The 24,182-nt window shown below is 41.7% G+C and overlaps 1 protein-coding gene across 1 annotated transcript; it reads right to left on the reverse strand.

The window, feature by feature from the left end:
• Positions 1–18,008: 18,008 nt before the first annotated feature.
• Positions 18,009–23,600, reverse strand: LOC139582330 (tissue factor-like). The gene is made up of 6 exons (XM_071412319.1): positions 23,556–23,600; positions 21,071–21,236; positions 20,649–20,801; positions 19,319–19,391; positions 18,729–18,901; positions 18,009–18,079 (listed from the first exon to the last, which is right to left on the reverse strand). Exons 1-6 carry the CDS (start codon positions 23,598–23,600, stop codon positions 18,009–18,011), a joined length of 681 nt encoding a protein of 226 aa, XP_071268420.1.
• Positions 23,601–24,182: the final 582 nt, after the last annotated feature.

Genomic DNA, 24,182 nt, shown 5'->3' on the forward strand with positions numbered 1-24,182 from the left:
CGTGGACAGGTGCCCACTCAGACCCTCCCCTATAGGTTCAGGTTTTGCGGCCGGAGTCCGCACCTTGGGGGGGGGGGGGGGGGGGGTACTGTCACGTTCCTGACCTTATTTCCTTTGTTCAGTCTTTGTCAGGAAGTGAGCTGGGTGGGCTTTCTATGTTATGTGTTTCTATGTTTGGTTTAGGGTTGTCTAACTAGCCTGATATGGTTCTCAATCAGAGGCAGGTGTTTTACGTTGTCTCTGATTGGGAACCATATTTAGGTAGGCTGTTCTCACTGTTTGTTTGTCGGTGATTGTTCCTGTTCGTGCGTTCATTGTTTTTTCATTGTTCACTTGTTCAGGACTGTAGCATCGTTGGTTTCGTTTTGTTTATTGTTTTGTTCGTCTAGAAAAGTATTCTAATAAATATGGATACATACCACGCTGCGTTTTGGTCCTCCTCTCCTTCAACCAACGACGAGAGTCGTTACAATTTAAAGAGGAGCTGGGTTGGAGAGGCCTTTGCTGCCACCTACTGTAGAAACAACAGAGATGTAGGCATCCTGATAAATAAGAATACAATGTTTTAATTTATATCCCAGCATATGGACGAGGAAGGCAATTTTCTAATGTTGAATTGTACCTTACATGGTAACAAATACACATTGATTTCATTGTACATCCCACCAGGGGGGAAATCTGGTGTTTATAGATATAATTCATTTTAGATAGAATTTACTGAACAAAAATATAAACGCAACATGCGAATAATTTCAACAAATTACAGTTCATATGAGGCATTCAGTCAATAAAAAAATGAATTAGGTCCTAATCTATGGATTTTACATGACTGGGCAGGGGTGGCTGCATGGCTGCAAAGGCCCACCCACTTGGGAGCCAGGCCTGCCCACTGGTGAGCCAGGGCCAGCCATTCAGAATGAGTTTTTCCCAACAAAAGGGCTTTATTTCAGACAAAAAATCTCCTCAGTTTCATCAGTTGTTCGGGTGGCTGGTCTCAAATGATGCCGCAGGTGAAGAAGCCGGATGTGGAGGTCCTGGACTGGCATGGTTACACGTGATCTGCAGTTGTGAGGCCGGTTGGACGTAGTGCCAAATTCTCTAAAATAGTTCTGGCAACAGCTCTGGTGGACATTCCTGTTGTCAGCATGTCAAGTGCACGCTCCCTCAAAACTTGAGACATCTGTGGCATTGCGTTGTGTGACAAAACTGCACATTTGGCGCCGGAGAATAAGGCAGACGTTTTACGTGTCTCCAAATGATGGTGTTTTTGTTTGTTTATTTGCGTTGTTTGTAACTTATTTTTTTACATATTTTGTACATAATGTTTCCGCTACCGTCTCTTATGACCGGAAATAACTTCTGGACATCAGGACTGCGATTACTCACCATGGACTGGCAGAATCCTCTTTTTTCTTTAACAAGTCTGACGAGCCCGAAGCGAACGAAATACTGCTTTCTCGGGAACAGGCCCAGATCCTCGTGATTTGCGTGAAGAGGAGGTGGAGAAAAAGGGCCGGAGGGCAGGCTGCCTTCTGAGAATTCGTAGGCGATCGAATAAACCTCCACTTCCTTCCATTCTGCGAGCAAATGTGAAATCTTTCGAGAATAAAGTAGATGACCTACGTGGGAGATTAACTACCAACGGGACATTCAAAACTGTAATATCTTATGCTTCACGGAGTCGTGACTGAACGACGACACTATCAACATACAGCTGGCTGGTTATACACTGCACCGGCAGGATAGAACAGCGGCATCTGGTAAGACAAGGGGCGGCCGACTATGTATTTTTGTAAATAACTGCTGGTGCATGATATCTAAGGAAGTCTCGAGCTATTGTTCACCTGAGATAAAGTATCTCATGATAAGCTGTAGACCACACTAACTACCTAGAGAGTTTTCATATGTATTTTTTGTAGCTGTTTACATACACCACAGTCAGAGGCTGGCACTAAGATAGCATTGAATGAGCTGTATTCCGTCATAAGCAAACAAGAAAACGCTCACCCAGAGGTGGCACTCCTAGTAGCCGGGGACTTTAATGCAGGGAAACTTAAATCCGTTTTACCAAATTTCTATCAGCATGTTAAATGTGCAACAAGAGGTATAAAAAACTCTGCCCCACCTTTACTCCACACACAGAGACGCATACAAAGCTCTCCCTCGCCCTCCATTTGGCAAATCTGACCATAATTCTATCCTCCTGATTCCTGCTTACAAGCAAAAATTAAAGTAGGAAGCACCAGGGACTAGATGAATAAAAAAAGTGGTCAGGTGAAGCAGATGCTAAGCTACAGGACTGTTTTGCTAGCACAGACTGGAGTATGTTCCGGGATTCCTCCGATGGCATTGAGGAGTACACCACATCAGTCACTGGCTTCATCAATAAGTGCATCGATGACGTTGTCCCCACAGTGACCGTACGTACATACCCCAACCAGAAGCCATGGATTACAGGCAACATCGTCACTGAGCTAAAGGCTAGAGCTGCCGCTTTCAAGGATCTGGACTCTAACCCGGAAGCTTATAAGATATCCCGCTATGCCCTCAGACGAACCATCAAGACAGGCAAAGCATCAATACAGGACGAAGATCGAATCGTACTACACCGGCTCTGACGCTCGTCGGATGTGGCAGGGTTTGCAAACCGTTTCAGACAACAAAGGGAAGCACAGCTGAGAGCTGCCCAGTGACACGAGCATACCAGACGAGCTAAACTACTTCTATGCTCGCTTCGAGGCAAATAACACTGAAACATGCATGAGAGCACCAGCTGTTCCGGAAGACTGTGATCATGCTCTCCGCAGCCGATGTGAGTAAGACCTTTAACCTCTCTTGGGTATGTGGGACGTTAGCGTCCCACCTCTTCAACAGCCAGTGAAACTGCTGGGCGCCAAATTCAAATACAGAAATACTCATTATAAAAATTCAGAAAACAAAACATATTTTACATTGGTTTAAAGATGAACGTCTTGTGAATCCAACCACGGTGTCAGATTTAAAAAATGCTTTACGGCGAAAGCATACCTTACGATTATTTGAGAACATAGCCCACTAGACAATTAATTACAAACAGTAACCAGCCAAGTAGAACAGTCAGAGTCAGAAATAGAGATAAAATTAATCCCTTACCTTTGATGATATTCATATGGTTGCACTCAGCAGACATTCATTTACTCAATAAATGTTTATTTTGTTCGAAAAGTCTCTTTATATACAAAAACCTCCGTTTGTTCGCGCGTTTTCTTCAGTAATCCACAGGCTCAAACGCAGTCAAAACAGGAAGACAAATCCAAATTGTATCCGTAAAGTTCATAGAAACATGTCAAACGATGTTTATATTCAATCCTCAGGTTGTTTTTAGCCTAAATAATCGTTAATATTTCAACCGGACAATAACGTTGTCAATTTAAAAGGTAAACAAGAATTGCTCTCTCTCTGTCGAGCGCATGAAAAAGCTCTGCGACACTTTAGCGTCCAGTCATTCCGAATGCTCTTATTCCCTCGTTTTTCAGAATACAAGCCTGAAACTATTTCTAAAGGCTGTTGACATCTAGTGGAAGGCATAGTAACTGCAGTTTGAGTCCTAAGTCAATGGATACTGTAATGGCATTGAATAGAAAACTACAAAACCAACAAAAAAAACTACTTCCTGAATGGATTCTTCTCAGGTTTTTGCCTGCCAAATCAGTTCTGTTATACTCACAGACACTATTTTAACCGTTTTGGAAACTTTAGAGTGTTTTCTATCCAAATCGACCAGATATGCATATCATATCTTCTGGGCCCGAGAAGCAGGCAGTTTAAATTGGGCATGCATTTCATCCAAAATTCCGAATGCTGCCCCCTACCCTAGTGAAGTTAAACAGGTCAACATTCACAAATCCGCAGGGCCAGATGGATTACCAGGACGTGTACTGCGAGCATGCGCTGACCAACTGGCAAGTGTCTTCACTGACATTTTCAACCTCTCCCTGTCCGAGTCTGTAATACCAACATGTTTTAAGCAGACCACCATAGTGCCGGTGCCCAAGAACACTAAGGTAATCTTCCTAAATGACTACCGAACAGTAGCACTCACGTCTGTAACCATGAAGTGCTTTGAAAGGCTGGTCAAGGCTCACATCAACACCATTATCCCAGAAATCCTAGACCCATTACAATTTGCATACCGCCCCAACAGGTCCACAGATGATGCAATCTCTATTGCAATCCACACTGCCCTTTCCCACCTGGACAAAAGGAACATATATGTGAGAATGCTATTCATTGACTACAGCTCAGCGTTCAACACCCTAGTGCCATCAAAGCTCATCAATAAGCTAAGGGCCCTGGGAATAAACACCTCCCTCTGCAACTGGATCTTGGACTTCCTGGCGGGCCGACCCCCCAGGTGGTAAGGGTAGGTAACAACACATCTGCCACGCTGATCCTCAACACAGGGGCCCTCCAGGAGTGCGTGCTCTGTCCCCTCCTGTACTCTCTGTTCACTCATGACTGCACGGCCACGCACGATTCCAACACCATCATTAAGTTTGCCGATGACACAACAGTGGTAGGCCTGATCGCCGACAATGACGAGACAGTCTATAGGGAGGAGGTCAGAGACCTGGCCTTGTGGTGCCAGGACAACACCCTCTCCCTCAATGTGATCAAGACAAAGGAGATGATTGTGGTCTACAGGAAAAAGAGGACCGAGCACGCCCCATTCTCATCGACGGGGCTGCAGTGTTTCCAAGTTCCTTGGTGTCCACATCACCAACAAACTGACATGGTCCAAGCACACCAAGACAGTCATGAAGAGGGTCTCCCCCTCAGGAGACTGAAAATATTTGGCATGGGTCCTCAGATCCTCAAAAGGTTCTACAGCTGCACCATCAAGAGCATCCTGAATGGTTGCATCACCGCCTGTTATGGCAACTGCTCAGCCTCCGACCACAAGGCACTACGGAGGGTACATCACTGGGGCCAAGCTTCCTGCCATCCAGGACCTCTATACCAGGCGGTGTCAGAGGAAGGCACTAAAAAGTGTCAAAGACACCAGCCACCCTAGTCATAGACTGTTCTCTCTGCTACCGCACAGCAAGCGGGTCGGAGCGCCAAATCTAGGTCCAAGAGGCTTCTAAACAGCTTCTACCCCCAAGCCATAAGACTCCTGAACACCTAATCAAATAGCTACCCAGACTATTTGCATTGCCCCCCTCCCCCTCTTTTACACCGCTGCTACTCTCTGTTGTTATCATACATGCATAGTCACTTTAATAACGCTACCTACATGTACATATTACCTCAACTAACCGGTGCCCCCACAAATTGACTCTGTACCGGTACCCCCTTGTATATAGTCTCGCTATTGTTATTTTACTGCTGCTCTTTATTTCTTGTAACTTTTATTTCTTATTCTTATCTGTATATTTTTAAACTGCATTGTTGGTTAGGGGCTCGTAAGTAAGCATTTCACTGTAAGGTCTACACCTGTTGTATTCGGCGCATGTGACTAATAACCTTTTATTTTATTTGATTTGATTTTAGAGTGGCCTTTAATTGTCCACAGTACAATACGCACCTGTGTAATGATCATGCTGTTGATTAGCTTCTTGATATGTCACACCTGCCAGGTGGATAAATTATCTTGGAAAAGGGAAAATGCTCACTAATCGGGATGTAAACAAATTTGTGCAAAACATTTGAGAGAAATAAGCTTTTTGTGCAAATGGAACATTTCTTGGATCTTTTATTTCAGTTCATTAAACATGGCAACAACACTTTACATGTTGCGTTTACATTTTTGCTCAGTATACAGTATCAGTCAAAAGTTTAGACACGCCTACTTATTCAAGGGTTTTTCTTAATATTTACTATTTTCTACATTGTAAAATAATATTGAAGTCATCAAAACTATGAAATAACACATATGGAATCATGTAGTAAACAAAGTGTTAAACAAATCAAAATATATTTTAGATTCTTCAAAGTACCTACCCTTTGCCTTGATGACAGCTTTGCACACTCATGACATTCTCTCAACCAGCTTCACCTGGAATGATTTTCCAACAGTCTTGAAGAAGTTCCCACATATGCTGAGCATTGTTGGATGCGGTCCAACTCATTCCAAACCATCTCAATTGGGTTGAGGTCGGGTGATTGTGGAGACCAAGGTCATCTGATGCAGCACTCCATCACTCTCTTTCTTGGTCAAATAGCCTTTACACAGCCTGGAGGTGTGTTGGGTCATTGTGCTGTTGAAAAACAAATGATAGTCCTAGTAAGCGCAAACCAGATGGGATGGCGTATCGCTGCAGAATGCTGTGGTAGCCATGCTGGTTAATTGTACCTTGAATTCTAAAGAAATCACTGACAGAGTCAACAGCAAAGCACCACCACACAATCACACCTCCATGTTTCATGGTGGGAACCTCACATGCGGAGATCATCCATTCTCCTACTCTCTCTCACAAAGACACGGCGTAAGGAACCAAAAAGTTGGACTCATCAGACCAAAGGACAGATTTCCACCGGTCTAATGTCCATTGCTCGTGTTTCTTGGCCCAAGTAAATCTCTTTTTCTTATTGGTGTACTTTAGTAGTGGTTTCTTTGCAGAAATTTGGCCATGAAGGCTTGATTCACACAGTCTCCTCTGACCAGTTGATGTTCAGTTGTGTCTGTTCAGTTGTGTCTGTGAACTCTGAGGTGCATTCTGAGGCGCAGTTAATTACCGATTTCTGAGGCTGGTAACTCTACTGAACTTATCCTCTGCAGCAGAGGTATCACTGGGTCTTCCATTCCTGTGGTGGTCCTCATGAGAGACAGTTTCATCATAGCGCTTGATGTTTTTTTGCGATTGCACTTGAAGTTCTTGAAATTTTACGGATTCACTGACCTTCATGTCTTAAAGTAATGATAGACTGTCGTTGCTCTTTGCTTATTTGAACTGTTCTTGCCATATTATGGACTTGGTCTTTTACCAAATACGGCTATCTTCTGTATATCACCCCTACCTTGTCACAACACAACTGTTGAAGAAAGAAATTCCACAAATTAACTTTGATTTAAAAAATATATATAATTTTACCCCTTTTTTCTCCCCAATTTCGTGGGACCCAATTGGTAGTAGTTAAGGTCTTGTCTCATCGCTGCAACTCCCATATGGACTCGGGAGAGGCGAAGGTCGAGAGCCATGTGTCCCCCGAAACACAACCCCACTGCTTCTTGACACAATGCCCATCCAACCCGGAAGCCAGTCACACCAATGTGTCGGAGGAAATACCGTACACCTGGCGACCTGGTCAGCGTGCACTGCGCCCGGCCCGCCACAGGAGTCGCTAGTGCGTGATGAAACAAGTAAATCCCTGCCGGCCAAACCCTCCCTAATCCAGGCGATGCTGGGCCAATTGTGCGCCGCCCCATGGGCCTCCCGGCCACCCAGAATCTCTGGTGGCACAGCTAGCACTGCGGTGCAGTGCCTTAGACCACTGCGCCACCCGGGAGGCTCAAATTAACTTTTAACTGTCACGTTCCTGACCTATTTTCTGTTGTTTTGTATGTGTTAGTCGGTCAGGGCGTGAGTGTGGGTGGGCATTTCTATGTTTTGTGTTTCTATGTTTAGGTCTTGTAATCAGCCTTATATGGTTCTCAATCAGAGACAGGTGTTTGACGTTTTCCTCTGATTGAGAACCATATATAGGTTGGCTGTTCACACTGTTTGTTGGTGGGTGATTGTCTCCTGTGTCTTCCGTGTCTGTGTCTGCGCACCACACGGGACTGTTTTGGTTGTTCGGGTCGTTTATTGTAGTCTGTTCCTGTTCGTGAGTTCTGCGTGTTTTATGTAAGTTCCATGATCAGGTCTGTCTACGTTGTTTGTTTGTTATTTTGTATAAGTCAAGTATAGTTCGTGTCAGTCTTCGTCTTTTCAATAAATTCATTATGTCAACATACCTCGCTGCGTATTGGTCCACCGATCCTTCTCTCCTCTCCTCGTCCGAGGAAGACGACAGCCGTTACAGAATCACCCACCAACCTAGGACCAAGCGGCGGGGGAGAGCTCAACAGAGCAACCAGGACTACTGGACTTGGGAGGACGAGCTGGATGGAAAAGGACCTTGGGCTCAACCAGGAGAATATCGCCGCCCCAAAGCTGAGCTGGAGGCAGCGAAAGCAGAGAGGCGGCGATATGAGGAGGCAGCAAGGAGACGTGGCTGGAAGCCTGAAAAGCCTGTGAGTACTACCCAAAAATTTATTGGGGGGTGGCTAAGAGGTAGTGGGCCAAGGGCAGGTAGGAGACCTGCGCCCACTTCTCAGGCTAACCGTGGAGAGCGGGAGTACGGGCGGACACCGTGTTACGCAGTAGAGCGCACGGTGTCTCCTGTACGTGTGCATAGCCCGGTGCGGGTTATTCCACCTCCCCGCACTGGTAGGGCTAGATTGGGCATTGAGCCAGGTGCCATGAAGCCGGCTCAACGCGTCTGGTCTCCAGTGCGTCTCCTCGGGCCGGCATTCATGGCACCAGCCTTACGCATGGTGTCCCCGGTTCGCCTACATAGCCCGGTGCGGGTTATTCCACCTCCCCGCACTGGTCGGGCGACGGGGAGTATTCAACCAGGTAAGGTTGGGCAGGCTCAATGCTCAAGAGAGCCAGTACGCCTGCACGGTCCGGTATTTCCGGCGCCACCTCCCCGCCCCAGCCTAGTACCAACAGTGCCTACACCACGCACCAGGCTTCCAGTGCGTTTTCAGAGCCCTGTTCCTCCTCCACGCACTCTCCCTGTGGTGCGTGTCTCCAGCCCAGTGCCTCCAGTTCCGGCACCACGCACTAGGCCACCTGTGCGTCTCCAGAGCCCTGTACACACTGGTACTTCTCCCCGTACTAGTCCTGATGTGCGTGCACTCAGCCCGGTGTCACCAGTGCCGGTACCACGCACCAGGCACAGAGTGCGCTTTGAGAGTCCAGTGTGTCCTGTTCCTGCTCCCCGCACTAGCATGAAGGTGCGTGTCCTTAGCCCGGTGCTTCCAGTTCCGGCACCACGCACTAGGTCTACAGTGCGCCTTATCCGGCCAGAGCCATCCGTCTCCCCAGCGCCATCTGAGCCATCTGTCTCCCCAGCGCCATCTGAGCCATCCGTCTCCCCAGCGCCATCTGAGCCATCCGTCTCCCCAGCGCCATCTGAGCCATCCGTCTCCCCAGCGCCATCTGAGCCATCCGTCTCCCCAGCGCCATCTGAGCCATCCGTCTCCCCAGCGCCGTCTGAGCCATCCGTCTTCCCCGAGCCATTAGAGCCGCCCGTCTGTCCCGAGCCGTCAGAGCCGATAGTCAGTCAGGAGCCGCTAGAGCCAACCAGACAGGATCTGCCAGAGCCGCCAACCAGACAGGATCTGCCAGAGCCGCCAACCAGACAGGATCTGCCAGAGCCGCCAACCAGACAGGATCTGCCAGAGCCGCCAACCAGACGGGATCTGCCAGAGCCGCCAACCAGACGGGATCTGCCAGAGCCGCCAACCAGACAGGATCTGCCAGAGCCGCCAACCAGACAGGATCTGCCAGAGCCGCCAACCAGACAGGACCTGCCAGAGCCGTCCAGCCAGGACCAGCCAGAGCCGTCCAGCCAGGACCAGCCAGAGCCGTCCAGACAGGACCAGCCAGAGCCGTCCAGCCAGGACCAGCCAGAGCCGTCCAGCCAGGACCAGCCAGAGCCGTCCAGCCAGGACCAGCCAGAGCCGTCCAGCCAGGACCAGCCAGAGCCATCCAGCCAGGACCAGCCAGAGCCAGCCAGCCAGGATCCGCCAGAGCCAGCCAGCCAGGATCCGCCAGAGTCAGCCAGCCATGAGCGTCCAGAGCCGTCAGCCAGCCATGAGCGTCCAGAGCCGTCAGCGAGCCATGACCAGCCAGAGCCAGCCAGCCAGGATCCGCCAGAGCCAGCCAGCCAGGATCCGCCAGTCATTCTGGTGTTGCCCCCCATTCTGGTGTTGCCCCTTAATTTAGGTGGGGTTATTTGGAGGGTGGTCATTTTGAGGAGGCTACGGAAGCTGGGATTGACTATGGTGGGGTGGGGACCTCGTCCAGAGCCTGAGCCACCACCGTGGTCAGATGCCCACCCAGACCCTCCCCTAGACTTTTGGTAGTGCGTCCGGAGTAAGCACCTTGAGGGGGGGGTTATGTCACGTTCCTGACCTATTTTCTGTTGTTTTGTATGTGTTAGTCGGTCAGGGCGTGAGTGTGGGTGGGCATTTCTATGTTTTGTGTTTCTATGTTTAGGTCTTGTAATCAGCCTTATATGGTTCTCAATCAGAGACAGGTGTTTGACGTTTTCCTCTGATTGAGAACCATATATAGGTTGGCTGTTCACACTGTTTGTTGGTGGGTGATTGTCTCCTGTGTCTTCCGTGTCTGTGTCTGCGCACCACACGGGACTGTTTTGGTTGTTCGGTTCGTTTATTGTAGTCTGTTCCTGTTCGTGAGTTCTGCGTGTTTTCTGTAAGTTCCATGATCAGGTCTGTTTACGTTGTTTGTTTGTTATTTTGTATAAGTCAAGTATAGTTCGTGTCAGTCTTCGTCTTTTCAATAAATTCATTATGTCAACATACCTCGCTGCGTATTGGTCCACCGATCCTTCTCTCCTCTCCTCGTCCGAGGAAGAGGAAGACGACAGCCGTTACATTAACAAGGCACACCTGTTAATTGAAAGGCATTCCAGGTGATTACCTCATGAAGCTGGTTGAGAGAATGCCAAGAGTGTGCAAAGCTGTCATCAAGGCAAAGAGTGGCTACTTTGAAGAATCTTTTTTTGATTTGTTTAAAAACTTTTTGGGTAACTACATGATTCCATATGTGTTATTTCATAGTTTAGATGTCTTCACTATTATTCTACAAAAACCCTGGAATGAGTAGGTGTGTCCAAACTTTTGACTGTTACTGTATATTAGATCAAATCCAGACAGGAACTATTATTCTAGCAGGTGACCTGAATCATATATTCGATAAGATTGACAGACATAGTAATAAAAAAGGCAAATTTAGGGAGCCTCTACAAATAATTTACAGGACACCTGGAGATTGCTATTACCAACTACAAAATACTATTCCTTTTTTTTAAAGAAAAGCTAATCAAGAATTTTAAAAAACTATTCTCCAAAAATGCACTCAACAATTTAGTGATATCGGATCATTCTCCTTTATCATGTTTAATAACACCACTAGAAAATACATTTAGTGACAGAATTTGGAGAATGAACAGAACGCCTCTTCTAGACCTGAAAAGTATTAAATACGTGAATGAAAACATTTCAAGCTTTACCATTACAAATGTAGACATAGAGGACAGAGAAGGTGTACATTAGGGGAATGGTAATTTCATATTGGGCAAAAGTTCAATGTGATTTAGAAATTAAATTTAAGAAAAATAAATCACTATCTTAGAAAAAGCTTATAAAAAATCTGAAACAAAGGTGAAGAAAAAAAATACTATTTCTGAACTTCAGCAGGAATGCCATCATTTAATTCTGAAGAGAGTGAACAACTACAGGTTAAACTCAAATAAAGCATACTACTTTGTCAAATAAACCGAATTAAAGTCTTGCAGCTCTCACAAAACGATTACATGTTAAACCAGTTATCATTTTAAAAGTTAAAGATACAAAAGCTGTAATTGCAAACAACAAAAAGATGAATGACCATTTTAAAATCTTCTATGAAAATGTAAATAAATCAAAATTACGTATTCTATCGTCTTCTTAGACCCAACAACTCAGAAGCAACTATCAGCAGTCCAAAAAATGACAATTAAAAACAGAGATCACCCAGGATACGGTTAAAACATTCACACAGAGAAAAGCACCAGGAATGGATGGCTTTCCCATAGAAATAGCCCCCCTATTTACACAAATGACAACACATATCACTCAATTCAGCACTTCCTAGTTCCATTTATCAAACAATTATTTCAGTTATATTAAAACCAGGAAAATCGGGAGAGTCCCCTGCTGATTATAGACCCATAAGTTTAATAAATTGTGACAATAAAATAACAATAATATTTTGGACATCAGAGCAACCTTGAGGGAATCTTATTTGGGTCAGAAAAGGATGATGGGTAAGATATACAACATCTTGCAGAGAGCATATCCAACTGCCAATGTCTTAGAAAAAAATATATAAACTATTGATAGAAGGAAAGTTGGAGCATAACTAATTAAATTACAGTTAACTCAAATGTACACTTAATCCAGTATAAACTAATGTATAGAATGTATTATACAAGAGACTACATTCCCAAATTCTACAGCACAATGGCAGAGTCATGTCTCAAGTGTAAAACTAATAATGATTCAATAATCCATGCTTTCTTGGAATGCCATAAAGTCCAAAGGTTGTGGGCGGAGCTAGAAAGTTGGCTGTCAGAAGTATTACAATGTACACTTACTTTAAATCTATCTGTCTTCATATTTCAAAACATGGCATATGGGGGCGTACAGTAGTGAGATATCCAATGTGCTGGACGATTCTCTAATCATCACTCATCTTGAAAAAAAGTATACTAAAAACTTAGTCAATCAATGAGCCATCATTAACACAACGTAAACATTGAATAATTTATTATTGAAATATTGAAATAGCATGGGCGACCGAGAAAAACAAATTGGTACAATTTACAGTAAGACCAAGTGGAAAACAATAATGCAGGCACTAGGGGTGGGGGTGTGAGCATGCAGCTCTGGGCAGATTAGATGTAGTCGTTGTTTGTGTTTGTCTGTAAGTTGTTGTTCGTATGTAATATATGTTTTGTTTTTGGAGTGTAAAAAAATGATATATATAATATATATTTAAAAAATCAAGCAGATTCTAAACATCCCAGCATATAAATCACAATCACACATTTATGACTCCAATTGTTTATATGATAATATGATTTTATGATATAACTATTCTAAAGACCTAATCGCGTAATCGTGCCATGCATGTCTCATATTACAGTTAGTTAGTCAGTCAGTCCCATGAAGTTGAGTACATGGCATGCCACAGGGTTGTGCAATCTCTGCCAGGTCTTTAGAACAATGAGGTCTTTGTCATTGTAGTGAGTGAGACTATTGCACCTCCCAAGGCCACCGGCAGGTATCTGGTGTATCCAGCCTGGTCCCAGATCTGTTTGTGCTGCCTTGCCAATTCCTATGACAATGACCATAGAAGTTGGCAAAACAACACAAACAGATCTGGGACCAGACTATGGTACCTCCACTCTACTCAGGAACAGGTTCAACTCTATGGTTGTGCTGTCAGGCAGTTGATTGGACAATTGAGCAACTTGATGTGATGACTGCTCCGGGGACACAATTATTATTTTAAATTCAAAGTTGGTTTTAGCATTAATCACATAGAAAAAACTAATATATTTAAAGTGCAACTGAAGGCAACAAACAACTTATCTGATATAAAACAGCCTATGTGTCACGCCCTGGCCTTAGTATTCTTTGTTTTCTTTATTATTTTAGTTAGGTCAGGGTGTGACATGGGGAATGTTTGTGTTTTGTCTCGTCTTGGGTGGTTATATGGTAAAGGGGGTGTTGGGTTTAGTGTATGGGGTTGTGTTTAGTGAATGTGTCTAAGTATGTCTATGGTTGCCTGAGTGGTTCTCAATCAGAGACAGCTGTCTTTCATTTGTCTCTGATTGGGAGCCATATTTAAGGCAGCCATAGGCATTATGCGTTTGTGGGTAATTGTCTATATAGAACGTTTGTAGCTTTTGTATTGCACTTACGTTTGTAGCTTCACGGTCGTTTGTTGTTTTGTTATAAGTGTTCGTTTCGTGTTTAACTCGTCTCTAATAAAAGAGAATCTATTTTTCACACGCTGCGCCTTGGTCCTCTCTTCCAAGTCAAGACGATCGTGACACTATGTGGCATCAATATTAGTCAGAAACATTTATTGTATTGTCAAAATGGACTACAAAGTGTAAATAGGATAATTTTATTAATAAAGTCAGTCTCGTCCAAAACAGAGTTTTGTAAGTGAGTTAGTCATGACTTACTTGAGGGTAGGGTTTTGACTTCGACATGCTCACTTGACCACTAAAACAGGATACACAGCGGCGGTGATTGCTCTCTATCCAATCTTACAGCAGAACACAGACAGTGAGACAGATCTTGCAATCAGAGCAGCGGACACATTTTATAACTTGAGAAATACTCCTCCAAACACCTTAGCTAGATGTAAAATTTCACGACTAAAACCTCCTCCGCAAAAACGTCAACTCAAGAAATCTGTTATTAATTTTATCTTAGATTCATTCTGACTATTTTGAGGAAGTAATTCTGGCTTTGTTCCTATGCTGTCTCATGGAGGACAAACATCAGTAACTGCCACATTGAACCACACCCTAAAACTGAAATCTTGTTTGAGCAACAGAGAAACACATTCAGAATCATTGTGTTCAGTTGCTTTTTAAGAATAGGGTTGAGAATGTAGGGACAGACATGGATGAGAGGTTGTCACACTGCTGACATAAAAGTTGATCGTGCCCTGAAAGGCCTGTAAACTGCAGAGGGCCACTCAGCATGGTTTATAGACTCATTTTAGAAGAGATGTGGATCATAAAACATGGTGTGCTTGTATGAAACAGAAATGGGATGTCTATGGAATTCAACGCAAAGATCACAGACTTGACTTCTAAGTAAAGACAAACAGTTCGTTCACAGAGAGCTTGTAAAAGTGTTCTACTTTCGCATTTTTGTCATGAACAAAATTCCATAATTTTCCAAATTAATGGGATAATTGAAAGTCACCACAACCAGTTTTATGTTTTCCTGAAAGAGAGCAAAACATTTACACTAAAGAATTTGTCTTTAAAACAAATGGTAACACTTTAAATTCATGTCCCTTAAAGATGCAATATGTGACTTTTTCACCAACCTGTACAAATTCACATAGAAATTTGAGTTATAGATCTGTCATTTTCATTGAAAGCAAGTTTAAGAAGTGGCAGATCTGTTCTATGTGCGCTATTCGGTTTGGTACACCAGCTTCAAACAGCTGAAAATACAATATTTTTGGTTATGGAAAATATATTTCACAGTGGTTTAGATGGTACAATGATTCTCTACACTATACTTGTTTGTTTTGTCACATAAACTGAAATTAGGCGAACTATTAGAATTTTAGCAACCAGGGAATGGTGGAATGATTTCTTCATATTGCACCTTTAAAAAACCATACAAAAACAAACTTACCACTGGTGTGTGTGGCCAAAGAGCTCTATTTTCATGGCATCTTACCAAAGCACCAGTTCCAATCCAAGTGCCAATGCCGTTTAGCAAACTCCATGCGTTTACATTTGTTGGATGACATTAAAATAGAGCTCTTTGTCCACGCACACCAGTAGTGGGTTTGGAATCGAGATGAGAATGCATCAGTAGAAAAGAAACCCATACCTGCTGTAAAATATGGTGGTGGATCTTTGATGTTATGGGGCTATTTTGCTTCCACTGGTCCTGGTGCCCTTGGTAAGATCAACAGTATCATGAAATACCCAGTGCCAAGACATTTTTGCCAAAAACCTGTTTGCCTCTGTTAGGAGGTTGAAACTTGGCCAGAAGTTAATCTTCCAACAAGACAATAACCCCATGCACACATCGATATCCACAAATAAATGGTTAATTAGACACAAAATAAACATTTTGCAATGGACATCTCAGTCTCCAGACTTGAAACCCATTGAAAACCTTTGGTTTGAATTGAAAAGGGCAGTCCGTAAGCACAGACCAATGGATATCAATGGAACTGGAAACATTCTATATGGAGGACCAGTGTGGTCAGCAGGAGTGGGACCTTTGCCCACTTATAACATCAACACCCAAGTGAAAAAAAGTGTATTTTAATATGTTACAAGTATACTTAAATATACTAAAAAGCCTAATAATATACTTCAAAGACGAGATGTATTTTTCTAGTGTATCTGAAGTATACTATAAATATGATATATTACACTTCAACACAATTATTAAAAGTGTACTTTATATTCATTGTTATTTGTATTTTTTATTATACTATAAATATGCTATCACAACACTTCAATACAATTCAGTGTTTTAGTATACTATAAATAATATATAATCTACCTTCAATACTCTTATTAAAAGTGTACTTTGAATTATTTGTTTCCAGTATTTTAGCATACTCTAAATATACTATCATCAACCTTCAATACACGTATTAAAAGTGTACTTTAAATTCATTGTTTTTCAGTTTAAGTATACTATATGTTCACTATCATTAAACTTAAACACACTCATTAAAACTGTACTTCAATTTCAAATGCTTTAATTGTAAATTAGTATATTCATTCAAAATATTAATTTACACTTGTAAATTGCTGCTCTAGCCACAACTGCTTTGTAAATTGCATGTTAACATTGGTTGAGAAGATGCCTTGGTCAATCAAGGTAACCTCTACATGGCTATTTACAATAGCTGATGTAGTTAATTAGTAGAAGTGTATTTGTAAAAGCATACTTGAAACACATTATAAATACACTTTTTTGTAAAGAAAATACAGAAATTCTCATTCAAATACCATTTTAGTATAATTATAATTTATGAGAAATATACCTAATGTGAATTCAAAGTATATTTATTTTGCTCTTTATCTAATATACTTAAGTACAAAAAAAGTGTCCCAGTTTAGATCATTTTAAGTGTATGTAATATACTTAAAGCTAATAAAATAAAATGTAAATATACTTCAAATGTGTTAGTAAAGTATGATTTAAGCATATTTAAATATAATTTGTTTCCGCTTGGTGCAGATTTGGCCTTGTGTTGTAAATTATTGTCATACTGAAAGGTAAATTCCTCTTAAAGCATTTGAAATTGAAGTAAATATTTAATGAGTGTGTTTAAGTTTAATGATAGTGAACATATAGTATACTTAGACTGAAAAACAATGAATTTATAGTACACTTTTAATAAGTGTATTGAAGGTTGATGATAGTATATTTAAAGTATACTAAAAGACTGAAAAAACAATTAATTTAAAGTACACTTTTAATAAGTGTATTGAAGTGTGATGATAGCATATTTATAGTATACTAAAAGACTGAAAAAACAATGAATACAAAATTAGACTTTTAATAAGTGTGTTGAAGTGTAATGCTATTATATTTATAGCATACTTCAGATATATTATTAGATTTTTTTTGTATATTTAAGTATACTTTGGTATATTTGGAATGCATTAAAATAAACTTTTTGGGGGCTTAGGGAGTCATCACGAGATAGTCAACAATGAACTACTGTAGGCCTAATATGCTGAATGTTACTATACTGTATCTTTAAGCCATTTACAAAACTGAAAACATCTCCTCATTCCATTTCAATGGATATTTTAACCTTTCTGTTTTTAAAGTACTTGCCTTGGACTCCAAAAACAAATGTGTGAATAAGATTGTCACAGAATTGTAATTGTATAATGTTTTGAAAGTATATATATATATATATATATATGTTGTTGTTTTTTTAATTATGAATGTGTGACACTAATGTCAGTTGAGTGACCTGTAGGTGCTGCTAGTTAGACACTTTTTGCAGGAACTACACAAGACTGATGTCTGCTGTGATAACGCTCAAGTTGCGTATCCTTCCCCCACTCTTCAACAATGTCTCATATCAAAGATAAACACATTACCACAAATTAATGATAAGACTTTATTATGAAAATGCCATCAAAATCAAACGGAGTACCATATTAGTACCAGACTCCACAGTTGTGTTTAATTTTGCTTTCATTATTTTACATCATGTTCTGTCATCTAACTGTTTGGTATCAATATATAATGTCCAGACAATGCTCAGGCAAAACAATTTAGTTTAAACATATAACCTATCTACTGAGCCCTCAAACCTTTAAAGCATCAATATATGTTCTATATGGCCCATGGCAAAATGTGTAGAATTGTAGGAAATTGACTTAAAACTTATCTCCATCGTCGCCATTAAAATGTTTTGCCGCGAGGTGGGAGCCCCCCCTCACAACCAAATCTCACTTAGGGCCCCCAAAAAGGCTGGGATGAACCTAGCAATCACTCCGATCGCATACTCTGGAGAAGAAACAGGGTTGTCGACCATTATAGGGGTGGACGATGATTCACACGCACACACACACACACACACACACAGGGACTTTTCCAGTGTTGTTTTCACATTCAGTCTAAACATTAGTCACTAATTTGCTTCTTTTATTCTTTGCATCCCCATCCCGTTTGGCCCACTAGGAGACATGATCAGTAGCTAAACCCCTCTTCTCATCATTCCTCACAGCGAGTAAGACGCACATGAATGACTCTACATTTGTAATACTAGGACTTGGCATTAGCTAAGTGGCGATATCCTCAGTACCACAGATGCATATCTGAACTCCCTTAAAAATATAATGGCCAACATGAATTATTGAGTTAATGAATATATTAAAACAGGGCCGAATTTCCTTTATGAACACAACTTGTCAAAAAGATCAAGGCTGACCCATGAGCCAGAAATTTATACTAGAGAATAAAAGACACCAACCCTGCTACAGTACACCTCAGTAGTACTACTTATCACGATAATATATATACATATACCACTTAGCAGATGCTTTAATCCAAAGCCACTTGCAGTACAGTGACAATGAGAGCATACATTTTTAGTGTGTGTATGTGATCCCTGCTGGACTTGAACCCATGACCTTGGCATTGTTAGTATCCTTACCTTCAAAGATGGACTTATCGTAGCCTTGTGAGCACTGTCTTTGACTGAGCTCTCCCAGCTGTTTGTCTGTGCTGCGGGAGGGGATGTAGGCCTGCACGTTGAAGCAGTAATTCACCCCAGGATCTATATCCCCCTCTTCTAGCTCTATCTCACTGCTTGCAGAGATCTTTGTTCTAATGTATTTAATTTTGTATAACTTGTACATTACTGTTTTACTATCATAAAAAAATCTAATATTCATTACACACATAGAGAGATTTCCCATGCAATATAATCAGAGTAAGCTTGCTAATCATCCACATTTAATTTACACTGAGCAAAAATATAAAACAACATACAACAATTTCAAAGGTTTTACTAAGTTACAGTTCATTTAAGGAAATCAGTCAATTGAAATAAATAAATTAGGCCCTAATCTATGTATTTTACATGACTGGGAATACAGATATGCATCTGTTGGTCACAGATACCTTAAAAAAAGGTAGGGGCATGGATCAGAAAACCAGTCAGCATCTGGTGTGACCATCATTTGCCTCACGCAGCGCGACACATCTCCTTCGCATAGAGTTGATCAAGGTGTTGATTGTGGCCTGTTGATCAGGCTGTTGATGTTGTCCCACTCCTCTTCAATGTCTGTGCGAAGTGGGAGGATATTGGCGGGAACTGGAACATGCTGTCGTACACGTCAATCCAGAGCATAGCAAACATGCTCAATGGGTGACATGGCTGGTGAGAATGCAGGCCATGGAAGAACTGGGACATTTTCAGCTACCAGGAATTTTGAACAGCTCCTTGCGACATGGGACCGTGCAATATCATCCTGTAACATGAGGTGATGGTGGTGGATGAATGACACGACAATGGGCCTCAGGATTTTGTCACGGTATCTCTGTGCATTCAAATTGCCATCGATAAAATACAATTGTGTTTGTTGTCTGTAACTTATGCCTGCCCATACCATAACTCCACTGCCACCATGGGGCACTCTGTTCACAATGTTGATATCAGCAAACCGCTCACCCACACGACGCCATCTGCCCGGTACAGGTGAAACCGGGATTAATCCGTGAAGAGCACACTTCTCCAGCATGCCAGTAGCCATCGATGGTGAGCATTTGCCCACTGAAGTTGGTTACTACGCCAAACTGCAGTCAGGTCAAGACTCTGGTGAGGACGACGAGCACGCAGATGAGCTTCCTTGAGACAGTTTCTGACAGTTTGTGCAGAAATTCTTCGGTTGTTTAAACCCACAGTTTCATCAGCTTTCCGGGTGGCTCATCTCAGACCATCCCACAGGTGAAGAAGCCGGATGTGGAGGTCCTGGACTGGTGTGGTTACACGTGGTCTGCAGTTGTGAGGCCGGTTGGACGTACTGACAAATTCTCTAAAATAGCCCTGGCAACAGCTCTGGTGGACATTCCTGCAGTCAGCATGCCAATTAAATGCTCACAAAAACTTGAGACATCTGTGGCATTGTGTTGTGTGACAAAACTGCACATTTTAGAGTGGCCTTTTATTGTTCCCAGCACAAGGTGCACCTGTGTAATGATCCTGCTGTTTAATCAGCTTCTTGATATGTCACTCCATTGGTGGATGGGTTATCTTGGCAAAGGAGAATGCTCACTAACAAGGATGTAAAGAAATGTGAGCAAAACATTTTTGAGATATAAGCTTTTTTGCATATGGAAAATTTCAGTGATCTTTTATTTCAGCTCATCAAAGATGGGACCAACACTTTACATGTTGCGTTTATCTTTTTGTTCAGCATAATTATATTCCTTGACTTGCACCTTTAAGGAGCCTAAACCATTGATGAATGTCTATCTCATTTGGTTTGACTCCAGGCCCTAGAGTACTTTTAGGAAATGTAAATATCTAGTATAGGGCTGACATTTTTATTACCCTCCCCTTTGAGCTTACCTTTGAACAGCAGCTCATCAGCGAAGACATCCCGGGTGGTTCTCTGTTGGTTCTGCTTATTGAACAGGGCTGTGAGAGGGTCTTCTACATACAGGGTGATCTTCCTCTTGTCTTTGCTCATCTCGATTTTGAACTCAGGTCTGCCTATAAGCGCTGGAAGGAGAAATATCACGAGAGGTTGACAAGCTTGCGTGTCACACCTGGCCCCACTTTGTGACACTGGCGTGCAGTTGGAATAGAAAACAACGAAAGTCACACACTCTTCTTTCTCCCAGTGATTTATAGAAGAACCAACATTTCTACACTGGCATGCAGAAAATGTTCCCTGATACATGGCTGTTGATTCCTATGGCACCACAGGTGTTAACAGCCATGTATCAGGGCATGCGAAAAATGTGTAAGTGTATGGCTGGGGTACCTACTGTCATTGTAATGGGTGAACCTCTCCGACCTTGTGTGGAGGAACTCTATGCGGTCAGAGTTCAAGCCAAGTAAGGGTTTTGAGAGGACATCAGAGGAGTATATGGCCTTCAGGTCCAAAAGAGAGTCCTGATACAGTGTTGGTTCTTCCTTCTGTTCTGACCGATTCTGAAATAAAGAAGATATTTATGATACAGTCACAACATCGTTCTGATACTGTTAGCGTTCCCCTCTCTGTTCTGGCCAATACTGAAATAGACGTAATGGTAGGTTTCAGTCAAAGGATTATCATTATCTTCAAACATGGTTTTTTGTTGTATTTAGGTAATTCATTGGGTCTGGATTGGAATCTTGGTTCAACAATAAGAAAAGTGCCAAATATGAATCTTTGACTTGAATCATAGTATTGAGCTCTTTGCACCACATATCACACACATTGTACTTCATTAAAAAAATATTTGTATTCTTTCTATTTTCAGCTCCAAACCCCCTTGATCTATTCAACAGTTCACGGCAAATTGGCCAGTGTTGATTTTTCAGTAACATTTCTTATGTTAATTCAGGAGTTAAAGCTGTAAAAGAACACTTGGTGGTGTAAAATAACCCCAAGTGTTGGTGTTAATAACCAGAGTTATTGTTTTACACTGTTGACATTAAAACAGTCCCATAAAAACCACACCTGTTATTTTCATATTTCCCAGCATGCTCAACTGCAGGTAGATTTTTTTAGGATTGTTTTTAATATCTGTGTTTTTGCATGTTCCCTACATTGATTGATTGATTGATTGATTAATCTTATGCTACACCAAGGTACATAACACATTTTTCTAAACTAATCCAATCAGTTAGTAAGATTTATTGCAGCCATTACGGAAATAGTTAATCCCATTTAAATGATTTAAGTAGTGTTTAAAAAAAATCTAGTTTACTAACCATGTCAATTAATTAAGAATGCAGGTTTCTGGTGAATAAAAAATCTAACTTGGATGCCCAACTCTGGCTGGATTGCAATAGGAATTCCATATCACTTTACAAGCTAACATAATGTGACTTGCAGGCCTGATGCAACCTTTTAACCAGGAGTTTCCTAACACCGCCGTGTTATAGTAAAAATGGGCCATCAACTAGGCCAATAAGTAAGTCCTTATGATATAGATAGAGTATGTAATGTATTGTCATAGTTTCATGTTAATGATAACATTCGCCCTAGGAACTCACTTGGTGAAAGCCACAGGACTTTAAAAGGAATGAATCCAACAACTAACAAATGTAGTCATGGGTGTTAACTCTACAATTTACTCAAAAAGTAAACGAACCCTGGGAAATATGCAAATTAGGCTTTACACCATCCAGTGTTAAAACAACACCAAAAATGATTTACTGTAACACTAAAGGTTTTAACTTCTTACACTGAGAAAGTGTAACAGCGTCAGCACTAAGCAAAGTGATTCCAGTTGACTCTGAATCAAGTGTTATGTTTTACACTGTAGGTGTTGCGTATTACTCTACAGTAGAGCTATGCAAACACTACAATCAAATTCCTTTGAACACTTCAAGAGTAAGAAGGGGAACACTGAAACAGAGTTAAATCTTTACCACTTTCAAAAGTGTTATTTTAAGACCAGTACAAGTGGGGAACATATGTTCACTGAAAATAGTGTACATTTGAAACTTTCAGAGTTAAATGTACATCATAGATTTTTCTGTGTATAAGATGCATTTCTGAAAACCCTTTTAGCAGATCAATAGTGTAGTCTGATCACATCAGTCCTGCCCTCCTACTGCTCTCTAACACATCACCCTGACTCTTCAGGGTCAGAGACTGAGACTGGGAATAGGTTAGTGCAGATCTCCCACGATAATGTGATTATAGGCAACATCTTTTTAATATTTAATGGAGATGTTTCATTTCATGAATAGTATAAGGCAGTAATGTAGTATTCGGTAATAACTTGATGTCGGCAACTGAACTTTTTCGACCAACCATTCAATAATCATTGAAGTGCCAGATAAACACACGGTTTCTTTCATCAATATCCGGCCTTAATCAACGAATAATTTCGACTGCATGTATTCCTTTTTCTGTCAAAAGATTGAATTAATGAGCAGAGACAGTGTGGGCGTAGAGATGAGCGGCTGCAACAGGTTACGTGTTCTATCGGTTTCAAAGTAAAAGCTATGTGACTATCTGACGTTACCTGACCATCGCTCCAGCTAGCTAGCTTTCGATAGATTAGTTACAATAAGGGCCAACAAGTAACATGAGTTAATTAGCTAGCTGCCTTGATGGCTTTACTGACAAACAAGACAGGGTGGGTGCGCGCACTATCTGTGTATACACTGGCCAAGGATCGTCCAGCCCCAGCTAACACGGCTTACATAGGCTACCAATTTTTGACAAATACCCTCTCTCTCTCTGCCATTAAGTGAGTATTAATGAATTATCAGCAGTAGTCAGTGGCGAAGCTTCAGCGGGGGCAGTCACACCAGGTCCCTCCGTACAGGCCCAGGTCTGCGGAGCCGTGGCGACATTATATAATTTGAATACCACACCACCATGCCTAAGTATTATTGTTGACACGTGTCTATCACATTATCGTTTTGAAAAAAGCTTTTTTTAACCTATACGATAAATGATCCAACTGCAACTGATGGTTTCACCAACAAAATGTTATTTTTTGCCACTACATAAGCCAGCATGATATTTTAGTGTATGGATGACAATAAATCGAATTAATTTGCTAAATAAATCATATTATTCAATAGTTTCAATACCATGTTAAGTTTATGAAATGCATTCTGGGATTCATTGTGCAAATACTCTCCAAATCGTTGTTGTTTGTGCCATCGTTTTAAGCAACTGTTGAGCTAGCTATCAAGAGGGGAAATCATTTATTTTCTTTGTATTTTTTTATTTCACCTTTATTTAACCAGGTAGGCCAGTTGAGAACAGGTTCTCATTAACAACTGCGACGTGGCCAAGATAAAGCAAAGCAGTACGGCAAAAACAACAACACAGAGTTACACATAAGCAAACATACAATCAATAACACAATAGAAAAAAAATGAAAAATCTATGTACAGTGTGTGCAAATGTAGAAGAGTAGGGAGTTA

The sequence above is a fragment of the Salvelinus alpinus genome, chromosome 8 (genome assembly GCF_045679555.1).
Source record: "Salvelinus alpinus chromosome 8, SLU_Salpinus.1, whole genome shotgun sequence".
Taxonomy (NCBI): domain Eukaryota; kingdom Metazoa; phylum Chordata; class Actinopteri; order Salmoniformes; family Salmonidae; genus Salvelinus; species Salvelinus alpinus.

Excerpts from the sequence above, each read along its gene's own strand:
- LOC139582330 (XM_071412319.1), bottom strand. The coding sequence starts at position 23,600 with ATGTCGCCACGGCTCCGCAGACCTGGGCCTGTACGGAGGGACCTG. Across the intron at positions 19,392-20,648 it reads TGATGAGCTGCTGTTCAAAG|TTCCCGCCAATATCCTCCCA; the intron begins GTAAGCTCAAAG and ends AGCATGTTCCAG. Across the intron at positions 18,902-19,318 it reads ATCAACAGCCTGATCAACAG|AACAAAGATCTCTGCAAGCA; the intron begins GCCACAATCAAC and ends TAAATACATTAG.